Here is a 12,935-nt window from a genome sequence, read left to right as displayed (position 1 = left end):
ACTTGATCATCTTGTGAAGTGAAATGAGCCTAGTAGTTGCCATTGATGGCAGATGGCATCCAGAAAAAAAGTACAGCATACAATGTGAAACAATGGATTGGTTTAATTAATTAATTCTCAGTTTTACAAATGCATTAATTCATGCCTTATCAATGTTTATAAATATAAATTAATTAATTGGTAAAACTGAGAGTGTGACAGTGTAGGCCCTATTGTAAACAAGTGTAATGCTTTATTCGGGTCGTCCACTCAGTTAACAGTCTTTGTATCGAGTTGTCCTTGAAATGTACTGTAATTCTGTTAAAACTGTTAATATTTCAATCAATCAAAATTGTGTACTATGATAGAACTCCATGTGTGACTGATCATTGTTACTGTACATGTGCAGATACAAATCACACCTGTGTGAAGTGAGGGGCGCTCTTATCAGCGTACATCATCATGACATAAAATAGACTATGCCTATTTGCTCAGACACTATGACGTAAAATTCTCCATTCATTGTCAATGGGAATTTAATGTTTGTGTGGACATAATGGACACTAAGCCAATTTGCTCAGACACATGATGTAAATTGTCCATTCAATGTCAATGGGAATTTAATGTTTGTAAATCTACACTAATAGCTGAATATATATATATATAGCAAAAATACTAGGGTAAGCATATCGGCCAAATCAAAATCAAAACTCTGCCAAACTACAAAATGAGTGAAATTCAATTGGTGCACAGACTGCATATAATATAGGCTACATTATTACAATGGCTCATGTATTTTTTCATTCTATCTTTAATTGATAACACATCCACATAAACAATTATTAACATCAACATCATTACATATTTGTAATTAACAATTCTGTGGTAGGTAATTGCTTTAATGTACAAGACTGACAATAAAACATTGCATTTCCTGATTCAGAATTCAATCACATTAATGAAAATATTGGGATTACCTTAAACTTGAACGCAATCACATGAAACATAAACCAAGTCATTGTACAAAGAAAGGAATATAGATGTCTCACAGACAGAATACATATTAAACATTTTGATATTCAAAAACTCAATTTATCATATTAATCTCTGGCTGTACTTCAGACAATCATGTCAAATCATGTCTGTTTATGCAGTAGAATATGAACAACTCTTAAATGGCATGATTTGAACCAACAGTTGACTAAAACTGTGAATCAACCGTCCATATACATTTTCTAGATTAAAACTAACCTGTTCATGTTAAACTGAGATTTTTAATCTGTGTGACTGACAGGAGAGATGATCAGAGGAGCTGAGTTTATTACACCATCATGTAGTCCAGTATTGAAGTATGGATAGAGTTTCTCAGTGAAGGAGCAGCCAGTGAAAGAGTAGAGATGAACTCTAGCCTCCACATCGTGAAAGGAGACCAGACCCTCCTCATAATCCACAAACACTCCCACTTTCTGGAGCTTCTCTCTTACAGGGAGGAGGACATCAGGGTCAGCAGCAGCATAGTACTCATTTCCATTCCTAAACCATATAGACCAGTAACCGTTGTTGGGGGTCAGTGTGGTTGTTACCTTCCTGTTGATGGACTCTCTGGCCACTCCTAAATACCACCCTGTCTTCCCTTTAACCTGAACCTCATAGTAAAACCTTCCAGAGGAGAAGCTTTGTTTTCCTAAGACATTGACACATAGAGAGAATCTCTCTTTGTTGTCTGGGAGATTCTTCTTCACGTCTCCAAGACTCACTTGTTTTCCATCCTCAGACAGGATGAGGTTGCAGTGTGCTGTATCAGGGTCCAGAGTTACATCCACAGCATATTTCTGGACCCTCCTCAGCTCAGCATCACGCAGCTCCTTCTCCATCTCTTTACTGAGTGTCTTCTCCAGCTGAGCCACAGCTGTCTTCACTGTTCCCAGGTGTGGAGACTGATTGACCTTGACCTTTGTCCAGTCCTTGGTGGGTCTCCACCCAGTGTTGATGGATGTGAAGTTCTGGAGGAGGTGGAGGTGGTCTTCAGTGAGTGAAAGCTGCTTCAGCTCAGAGCTTCTCTTCTTTAACTCAGTGATTTCCTGTTGCAGTTCTTTAATGAAGCCTTCAGCCTGTTTCTCTGTTGTTTTCTGCTTCGCTTCAATCCCATCAATGAGCTCAGCCTGGCTTCTCTCAATGCAGCTGATCAGAGCAGTGAAGACCTGCACACTGTCTGCTATCTCTCTGTCTGCATCTTTCTTACTGAGATCTACTGAGTGTTTGACCTCCTGGACCTTCAGTTGTCTCTCCTGGATCATCTGCTGAACTTCAGCCTCTGTCTCTCCCAGCTCAGCCTTCTTTCCTTCATATGCCTCTTTCATAGACACAATCTGATGTAACTTGTGGTCTGACTGAGTGCAGAACTGACAAACACACGTGTGGTCGGTCTTACAGAACATCTCCAGAGGTCTGTCATGTTTCTGACACATATAGTCCTCCAGGTTCTTCACGGGGTCGATTAGTGTGTGTCGTTTTAACGCTGGGACTGTGCGATGACGCTCCAGGTGAGTCTCACAGTAGGAGGTCAGACACATCAGGCAGGACTTCACGGCCTTGAGCTTGTTCTCAGTACAGACGTCACAGGAGACGTCATCTGGTTCAGCAGGTTCTGGGGTTGTGGCTGAAGTTGTTTTCATCTGCTTTGACTTCTTGAACTGATCGGCCATCTCGGAGAGGACTTTATTGACGGAGAACGCTGGTCTCTTGTAGAAGGTTTCTTTGCATAGCGGACACTGACACACATCCTTAGTGTCCCAGTAACGTGTGATGCAGGCGTTGCAGTAGTTGTGTCCACATGGAGTGGTGATCGGATCAGTGAACACATCCAGACAGATAGAACACAGGAACTGCTCTTCAGACAGGAGGCTGCTGCCGGCACACGCCATCTCTACACGCTGGAAATAGAAAGTGAAAGAAATGTAGTTCTTGAATGAAACTTCTCACAGCTCAATGGATATAACTCAATCTGATGTTTGTTTTGGAACAGAGAAATGTTGACAGTCAGGTACATATTTATACACACTATGATAGTACATTTACTTAACTACATTTACTCAAGTACTGTACCTTGCTGTACTTTACTTGAGTATTTCCAATTTTCAATACTTTTAATTCTACTCCACTCCATCTCGGATCCAAATATTATACCTTTACTTCATTATTTGTAGATTTATCATTACAAAACATACATTAAGCATACATTACATACTTAAGCCCTATATATATTTCGTCCATTTGAAAATAGATGATCTACATGCTCACAATAGTTTGCGATGCAACACATTGTGAGTTTGTATATCTGCTATTTTCAAAAGATCTTTTTAAATACTTGAAATGGGACATTCTGTATACATGAGTTTTGGTAGGCCTACTTTAAGTATATTTTGATGCCAATACTTTTGTACTTTTATTCAAGTAAATTTTGTGTACAGGACTTTCTACATGGTAGTATTGATACTCTTACAATTTACAATGTATATAGGCATTTAGCAGACACTCTTAATCCAGAGAGATTTACATTAAGCAAGAACAAAAAGCATGGCAATACATCCCATACATAAAAGAAAGTAGTTCATGAATCATATTACATAAGCTAAGAACGTAACAGTGGAATATCTATGAAACTACAGTATATGCATGTATAGGCCTACATAGTGCTGTCTTTATGAGTCTACATAAAATGCTATCTTAAGTTACATAAGTTGGGCCTTTGCATATGCCTGTAAATTTGTGCTACGTGATGCCATGATGGAGTCTGAAGAGGTGGGTTTTCAGACTACGGCGGGCGGGGTTACTAGTACTACGAATAGATAGAGATATCCACGCTTTGGGGGCAAGCTATCCACGGCTTTGGGGCGACAGTTCTTCACTGTTCGAAATTCCGGGGCGACCGTTCTTCACGTTTTGTGGGGGGCGAGTTGGAAAAGGGGAGAGCGTACCTGGTTACCAGTACGAATAGTGCCTCGGGCCCATTCTTGACTTTAACACACGGGCGGACTGGTTGACAGTTACATTATTGAAACCTGTGATTTATACTGAGGATATCAAAGAATAGTATAAGATCATGTATGGATATATACTGTACATTCTCTGTCAATGAATGATATATATAATTTATATATATTGTAGCTGTCCCAGCAATGGGTATTTTGTAATATTCTATTTTATTGCTTACCTTTCTGAAAATGTATAATATGTGAACATTATACATGTATATGTTTATTTGGGTACATATTGTATTTGTATGCTGTGTGTGGTCCTTTATTGCTGTTCATTATGACCTAGAAGGGCATGCAGGAGCAGAGCCCTGTGATTAGAGTGAGGCAGCATTGATTGCACCACTGTGAGCTGATCTCAGTCAGAACAAGCTGAGTTTCAGTGGTGCAATTAAGGAGCTCTTCCCACGTCTAAAAAGAGTGTCCTTAAATAAAGAATATTAGAGAAGATAACGTAGCTCTCCTAAAATAATCTGCAGAAGGCGCACACTGTATGTTACATGTTGTTGTTTTCTTTGTATGTAAACAGTGTTGTAATTCTGTCGATCGTTTAATTGTTTGTGTACATCTCACTGTGTTTGTTTATATAATACGGACATCATGATTGACTGACAAGGACATTCATATTTCATGTTTCATTGTGTTTAAAAGGATATTATGTTTTGGCCGTGTTGCAGTTTTTCACGTTGTCTTTTGGGGAAATAAACAACCTTGAGATATCAGTTGGAGCGTTTGTTATTCTGCTGGATAGGAGCGGTTATATATATATATATATTGTATTAAGTCATATAGTTTGTTGTACTCACCTGTGTAAGTATTTATGTGAAAGATCCGTCTGAAGGTGTGGTAGAGAGAGTGCTGTCTGCCACCCAGCTTCTGTCAGCGCTGTACTTTCAGTTTAGATTTCCTGAGAAACCCAAACTTCCTTGTTGCAGTTAAAGGGACACTTCACCCTTTTTTGCAATGACGTTTAGAATATTTAGAACACTTTCCTGGGGGATCTTTATGTGTGTAATATATGTGGTTTTAGGTATTTTAGATTTGAGCAGTGAGCACATCCACTCTGTTAGTAAATCAAGACATGTGTGGTATGACTGTGTACTGATAGAACTCATCATTGTTACTGTACATGTGCAGATAAAAATCACACCCGTGTGAAGTGAGGGGCGCTCTTATCATCGTACATCATCATGACATAAAATAGACACTATGCCTATTTGCTTTTTGCTATTTTGTCAATGATGGGAATGTATTGTTTGCGTGGACAAAATAGACACTCTAAAGTGTAGAAATAACACATAATTGGTTCCACAGTTGTAAAGTTTTCTGAATGGAAGCATTTTCTTGTACATTCTCGTAAATCAAATCCCCAAAGATCATTAATATTAGATTTATAATTAACAGTTCTATAGTAATTGCATTAAAGTGCAAGACTGACAATAATACATTAGTATTCCTGATAAACATTATTCATGCTCTTTAATTTAAAAACAATGTCAAACTGGAAGGCAATACAATAAAACACACAATCAAGTCTTTGTACTAACAAAGAAAAGAAAATATTTCAACAGTCAGATATACAATAGGAGCGACAGTAATCAATGGTTTGATTTGAACTGGCAGGTGAATCTGTAAATGAACCTTCCATAATTAATTATACACCTCTATTGTCTTAAATGAAAACCTTTTAGTGAAGCTGAGGTTTAGTCTAATCTGTGTGATTGACAGGAGAGATTATCAGAGGAGCAGAGTTTTAACTTTTTACCACCATCATTCAAACTGGGACTGTTGAAAGTTGAAAGTATGGATAGAGTTTCTCAGTGAAGGAGCAGCCAGTGAAAGAGTAGAGATGAACTCTGGACTCCACATCATAAAAGGAGACCAGACGCTCCTCATAATCCACAAACACTCCCACTTTCTGGAGCTTCTCTCTTACAGGGAGGACAGCAGCAGGGTCAGCAACTTGTATTGAGTTGTGCTTGAACTGTACTGTAATTCTGCAAACTGTTAATAAATACTTCAATCAATCAATCAAGCTATAAGTACAAAGGTCTTCAAATTAAAAAAGGCATCAAAATATACTCACAGCCACAGCAGCCTACCAGCAAACCCTATAGCTGCAGCATGTCTATTGGATTGTAATTATTAATGCATTGATATTTTGTTATGAGCTTGTGCTATATAATATGTATGTGCTGCACTGCAGCACATACATATTATATAATGGAATCACTAAGTAAAGAAAAAGTACCTCGAAAGTAGGCTATACTGCTAGTTATGCACTTCCCACGGTCAAATTCCACCTGTTTAAGGTAACATTTGTACGCTCAGTTACATAACTATGTAATATTACGTTGCAATAGATTATTAGATTATGATCTATATTGCACTAAAATAGGCCTCAGTTGTCTTCAATTTACTTTATACAACATTATGTCATCAAGTTGACTTGATGATGAAAAGCAATATGGATGTATTTTTGTTTTTGTAAAGTTGTCAATTTGTGTCAATGTAGGACATTGTTTATTAGGCCTACTGATGCAATAACGTGATTCGTGATAATCAAGTTATTGCAATAGATTTGAAGGCCTTTTGATAAGGCTCTAGTGAATGAATTAATACATTATTTTCTTTCTTTTTTGGTAACGAAATGTTACATTTATTAGGACAGGAGATCCTAATTAGCCCATTATATCTAGGCATATTACTGTTAAACATATCCGTGTGTCCTGAACCATGAGAATGAACAGGAGAAATTATGTACAACAATTCAACTTATTTCATGTTCAACAGAAGAGAGAAAGGTTTTCAGCTGAGAAAGACATTTCTTTATTTACCAGACATGAAGCAGAATGCACAATGTCAAAGAGTGGCCACCACTTCATCTCACGCCTTCAGTCCTCCCTTGGAATAACTCACACTGCCCTCTCCTGGCTGAAATCATATCTCTCTGACCGCCACCAGTTCATCTCCATCAACAACTGTCACTCCTCCACTGCCCCAGTCACCCACGGCGTCCCCCAGGGCTCTGTACTTGGTCCTCTCCTCTTCATCATTTACATCCTACCTCTTGGGCAAATCCTCCGTCACCATAACCTCCAGTTCCACTGCTATGCCGACGACACACAACTCTACCTCTCCACCAAGACCATCACCGCTGCCACCCACTCCACCCTCACCACCTGCCTCACTGATATCAAACTATGGATGCAAAATAACTTTTTAAAACTAAACTGCAACAAATCTGAAATCCTCCTCATCGGCCCCAACTCTCTCACCAGCTCCATCCAGAACTTCACCCTCAACATCGATGGCTCCACTGTTACAACCTCCCCCCACATCCGTAACCTTGGTGTCACATTTGACTCCACCCTCTCATTCCTCCCCCACATAAACCAGATCACCCGTACCGCCTTCTTCCACCTCAGGAATATCGCCCGCCTCCGGCCTTCTCTGTCTCTCACTGCCGCTGAAACCCTCATACACGCATTCATCACATCCCGGATTGACTACTGCAACAGTATTCTCTATGGCACCACCTCCAAAGTCCTCAATAAACTCCAACACGTGCAAAACTCCGCTGCCCGCCTGCTCACCAGTACACGCTCCAGAGACCACATCACACCCGTCCTCCACGACCTACACTGGCTTCCCATCAAACAAAGAATTCACTACAAAATCCTGCTCACCACCTACAAAGCTCTCAATAACCTGGCTCCCCCCTATCTTTCCGATCTTCTTGAACCATATGCCCCCCCCCGTTCCCTCAGGTCCAGTGAAGCCAACCTCCTGAAGGTCCGCAAGGCCAAGTACCGCACTTGGGGTGACAGGGCCTTCTACGTTTCGGCCCCCAAACTCTGGAATGAACTCCCCAACCACCTCAGAGCTGCCCCCTCTCTCCCCTCTTTCAAAACCTCACTCAAAACCCACCTCTTCAAAATAGCTTTCCCCAGTTGACGTCTCGTTTATCCTTTTATCTTTTTAACCCTGTATCTGTTATGTTTTATTTTGTCTTTTTTCTCTTAATAAAGTCTGTTCTTAGTGTTCCCTGTAAAGCGCTTTGGGTATTCAGAAAAGCGCTATATAAATCTGAGCTATTATTATTATTATTATTATTATTATTTAATTGATAACACATCCACATAAACAATTATTAACATCAACATCATTACATATTTTTAATTAACAATTCTGTAGTAATTGCTTTAATGTACAAGACTGACAATGAAACATTGCATTTCCTGATTAAGAATTAATTCACATTAATGAAAATATTGGGTTTACCTTAAACTTGAACGCAATCACATGAAACATAAACAAAGTCATTGTACAAAGAAAGGAATATAGATGTCTCACAGACAGAATACATTTTAAACTAAATATTTTGATACTCAATTTATCATATTAATCTCTGGCTGTACTTCAGACAATCATGTAAAAATCATGTCTGTTTATGCAGTAGAATATGAACAACTCTTAAATGTCATGATTTGAACCAACAGTTGACTAAAACTGTGAATAAATCGTCCATATACATTTTCTAGATTAAAACTAACCTGTTCATGTTAAACTGAGATTTTTAATCTGTGTGATTGACAGGAGAGATTATCAGAGGAGCAGAGTTTTTACCACCATAATTTAGTCCAGTATCGAAGAATGGATAGAGTTTCTCAGTGAAGGAGCAGCCAGTGAAAGAGTAGAGATGAACTCTGGACTCTACATCATAAAAGGAGACCAGACGCTCCTCATAATCCACAAACACTCCCACTTTCTGGAGCTCCTCTCTGACAGGGAGGAGGACAGTAGGGTCAGCATTAGCCTCGTACTTATTTCCATTCTCCAACCCTATAGACCAGTAACCGTTGTTGGGGGTCAGTGCGATGTCTCCCTTCCTGTCGATGGACTCTCTGGCCACTCCTAAATCCCACCCAGTCTTCCCTTTAACCTGAACCTCATAGTAAAACCTTCCTGAGGAAAAGCTTTGTTTTCCTAAAACAGAGACATAAATTGAGAATCTCTCTTTGTTGTCTGGGAGATTCTTCTCCACGTCTCCATCACTCACTTGTTTTCCATCCTCAGACAGGATGAGGTTGCGGTGTGCTGTATCAGGGTCCAGAGTTACATCCACAGCATATTTCTGGACCCTCCTCAGCTCAGCATCACGCAGCTCCTTCTCTATCTTTTTACTGAGTGTCTTCTCCAGCTGAGCCACAGCTGTCTTCACTGTCCCCAGGTGTGGAGACTGATTGACCTTGACCTTTGTCCAGTCCTTGGTGGGTCTCCACCCAGTGTTGATGGATGTGAAGTTCTGGAGGAGGTGGAGGTGGTCTTCAGTGAGTGAAAGCTGCTTCAACTCAGAGCTTCTCTTCTTTAACTCTGTGATTTCCTGTTGCAGTTCTTTAATGAAGCCTTCAGCCTGTTTCTCTGTTGTTTTCTGCTTCTCTTCAATCCCACCAATGAGCTCAGCCTGGCTTCTCTCAATACAGCTGATCAGAGCAGTGAAGACCTGCACACTGTCTGCTATTTCTCTGTCTGCATCTTTCTTACTGAGATATACTGAGTGTTTGACCTCCTGGACCTTCAGTTGTCTCTCCTGGATCATCTGCTGAACTTCAGCCTCTGTCTGTCCCAGCTCAGCCTTCTTTCCTTCATATGCCTCTTTCATAGACACAATCTGATGTAACTTGTGGTCTGACTGAGTGCAGAACTGACAAACACACGTGTGGTCGGTCTTACAGAACATCTCCAGAGGTCTGTCATGTTTCTGACACATATAGTCCTCCAGGTTCTTCACGGGGTCGATTAGTGTGTGTCGTTTTAATGCTGGGACTGTGCGATGACGCTCCAGGTGAGTCTCACAGTAGGAGGTCAGACACGTCAGGCAGGACTTCACGGCCTTGAGTTTGTTCTCAGTACAGACGTCACAGGAGACGTCATCTGGTTCAGCAGGTTCTGGGGTTGTGGCTGAAGTTGTTTTCATCTGCTTTGACTTCTTGAACTGATCGGCCATCTCGGAGAGGACTTTATTAACGGAGAACGCTGGTCTCTTGTAGAAGGTCTCTTTGCATAGCGGACACTGACACACATCCTTAGTGTCCCAGTAACGTGTGATGCAGGCGTTGCAGTAGTTGTGTCCACATGGAGTGGTGATCGGATCAGTGAACACATCCAGACAGATAGAACACAGGAACTGCTCTTCAGACAGGAGGCTGCTGCCGGCACACGCCATCTCTACACGCTGGAAATAGAAAGTGAAAGAAATTTAGTTCTTGAATGAAACTTCTCACAGCTCAATGGATATAACTCAATCTGATGTTTGTTTTGGAACAGAGAAATGTTGTCAGGTACATATTTATACACACTATGATAGTACATTTACTTAACTACATTTACTCAATTTTCAATACTTTTAATTCTACTCCACTCCATCTCGGATCCAAATATTATACCTTTAATTCATTATTTGTAGATTTATCATTACAAAACATACATTAAGCATACATTACATTACATACATTAAGCCCTATATATATATTTCGTCCATTTGAAAATAGATGATCTACTTGCTCACAATAGTTTGCGATGCAACACATTGTGAGTTTGTATATCTGCTATTTTCAAAAGATCTTTTTAAATACTCGAAATGGGACATTCTGTATACATGAGTTTTGGTAGGCCTACTTTAAGTATATTTTGATGCCAATACTTTTGTACTTTTACTCAAGTAAATTTTGTGTACAGGACTTTCTACATGGTAGTATTGATACTCTTACAATTTACAGGCATTTAGCAGACGCTCTTAATCCAGAGAGATTTACATTAAGCAAGAACAAAAAGCATGGCAATACATCACATACATAAAAGAAAGTAGTTCATGAATCATATTACATATTAAGCTAAGAACGTAACAGTGGAATATCTATGAAACTATATGCATGTATAGGCCTACATAGTGCTGTCTTTATGAGTCTACATAAAATGCTATCTTAAGTTACATAAGTTGGGCCTTTGCATATGCCTGTAAATTTGTGCTACGTGATGCCATGATGGAGTCTGAAGAGGTGGGTTTTCAGACTACGGCGGAAGATTGGAAGAACCCTGCTCTCACGGGCGGGGTTACTAGTACTACGAATAGATGGAGATATCCACGCTTTGGGGACAAGCTATCCACGGCTTTGGGGCGACAGTTCTTCACTTTTTGAAATTCCGGGGCGACCGTTCTTCACTTTTTGTGGGGGCGAGTTGGAAAAGGGGCGAGCGTACCTGGTTACCAGTACAAATAGTGCCTCGGGCCCATTCTGACTTTAACACGGGCGGACTGATTGACAGTTACATTATTGAAACCTGTGATTTATACTGAGGATATCAAAGAATAGTATAAGATCATGTATGGATATATACATTCTCTGTCAATGAATGATATATATATATATATATATATATATATATATATATATATATATATATATTGTAGCTGTCCCAGCAATGGGTATTTTGTAATATTCTATTTTATTGCTTACCTTTCTGAAAATGTATAATATGTTTTGATTGATTGATTGAAATATTTATTAACAGTTTGTAGAATTACAGTACATTTCAAGCACAAACTGTGAACATTATACATGTATGTTTATTTGGGTACATATTGTATTTGTATGCTGTGTGTGGTCCTTTATGCTGTTCATTATAACCATGCAGGAGCAGAGCCCTGTGATTAGAGTGAGGCAGCATTGACTGCACCACTGTGAGCTGATCTCAGTCAGAACAATTAAGCTGAGTTTCAGTGGTGCAATTAAGGAGCTCTTCCCACGTCTAAAATGAGTGTCCTTAAATAAAGAATATAAGAGAAGATAACGTAGCTCTCCTAAAATAATCTGCAGAAGGCGCACACTGTATGTTACATGTTGTTGTTTTCTTTGTATGTAAACAGTGTTGTAATTCTGTCGATCGTTTAATTGTTTGTGTACATCTCACTGTGTTTGTTTATATAATACGGACATCATGATTGACTGACAAGGACATTCATATTTCATGTTTCATTGTGTTTAAAAGGATATTGTTATGTTTTGTGTTGCAGTTTTTCACGTTGTCTTTTGGGGAAATAAACAACCTTGAGATATCAGTTGGAGCGTTTGTTATTCTGCTGGATAGGAGCGGTTATATATATATATATATTGTATTAAGTCATATAGTTTGTTGTACTCACCTGTGTAAGTGTTTCTGTGAAAGATCCGTCTGAAGGTGTGGTAGAGACTAGAGAGTGCTGTCTGCCACCCAGCTTCTGTCAGCGCTGCTGTCAGCTGTACTTTCAGTTTAGATTTCCTGAGAAACTCAAACTTCCTTCCTTGTTGCAGTTAAAGGGACACTTCACCCTTTTTGCAATGACGTTTAGAAGATTTAGAACACTTTCCAGGGGGATAGATCGTTTATGTGTGTAATATGTGGTTTTAGGTATGTGTGTGGATAAAATAGACACTCTAAAGTGTAGAAATAACACATAATTGGTTCCACAGTTGTAAAGTTTTCTGAATGGATTAATTAACTCTAAGCATTTTCTTGTACATTCTCGTAAATCAAATCCCCAAAGATCATTAATATTAGATTTATAATTAACAGTTCTATAGTAATTGCATTAAAGTGCAAGACTGACAATAATACATTAGTATTCCTGATAAACATTCCATGCTCTTTAATTTAAAAACAATGTCAAACTGGAAGGTAAATAAAATAAAACACACAATCAAGTCTTTGTACTAACAAAGAAAAGAAAAGATTTCAACAGTCAGATATACAATAGGAGCGACAGTAATCAATGGCTTGATTTGAACTGGCAGGTGAATCTGTAAATTAACCTTCCATAATTATACACCTCTATTGTCTTAAATGAAAACCTTTTAGTGAAGCTGAGGTTTAGTCTAATCT

At 39.2% G+C, this 12,935-nt stretch overlaps 2 protein-coding genes across 2 annotated transcripts; both read right to left on the bottom strand.

Moving 5' to 3' along the window:
• Positions 1-1,102: 1,102 nt before the first annotated feature.
• Positions 1,103-4,875, bottom strand: LOC308328090 (E3 ubiquitin-protein ligase TRIM39-like). Its single transcript, XM_080781789.1, has 2 exons — positions 4,820-4,875; positions 1,103-2,912 (listed from the first exon to the last, which is right to left on the bottom strand). Exon 2 carries the CDS (start codon positions 2,901-2,903, stop codon positions 1,254-1,256), a length of 1,650 nt encoding a protein of 549 aa, XP_080637915.1. The 5' UTR covers positions 2,904-2,912; positions 4,820-4,875; the 3' UTR covers positions 1,103-1,253.
• A 3,717-nt stretch (positions 4,876-8,592) lies between these two features.
• Positions 8,593-12,308, bottom strand: LOC308328390 (E3 ubiquitin-protein ligase TRIM39-like; the record flags this gene model as incomplete). The annotated part of the gene is made up of 2 exons (XM_080782166.1): positions 12,220-12,308; positions 8,593-10,251 (listed from the first exon to the last, which is right to left on the bottom strand). Exon 2 carries the CDS (start codon positions 10,240-10,242, stop codon positions 8,593-8,595), a length of 1,650 nt encoding a protein of 549 aa, XP_080638292.1. The 5' UTR covers positions 10,243-10,251; positions 12,220-12,308.
• Between the last annotated feature and the right edge of the window lie 627 nt (positions 12,309-12,935).

The sequence above is a fragment of the Protomyctophum bolini genome, assembly GCF_963924005.1.
Source record: "Protomyctophum bolini genome assembly, chromosome: 14".
Lineage (NCBI taxonomy): Eukaryota > Metazoa > Chordata > Actinopteri > Myctophiformes > Myctophidae > Protomyctophum > Protomyctophum bolini.
The sequence above is the reverse complement of the archived record's forward strand: the minus strand, read 5'-3'. Positions and strand labels throughout refer to the sequence as shown.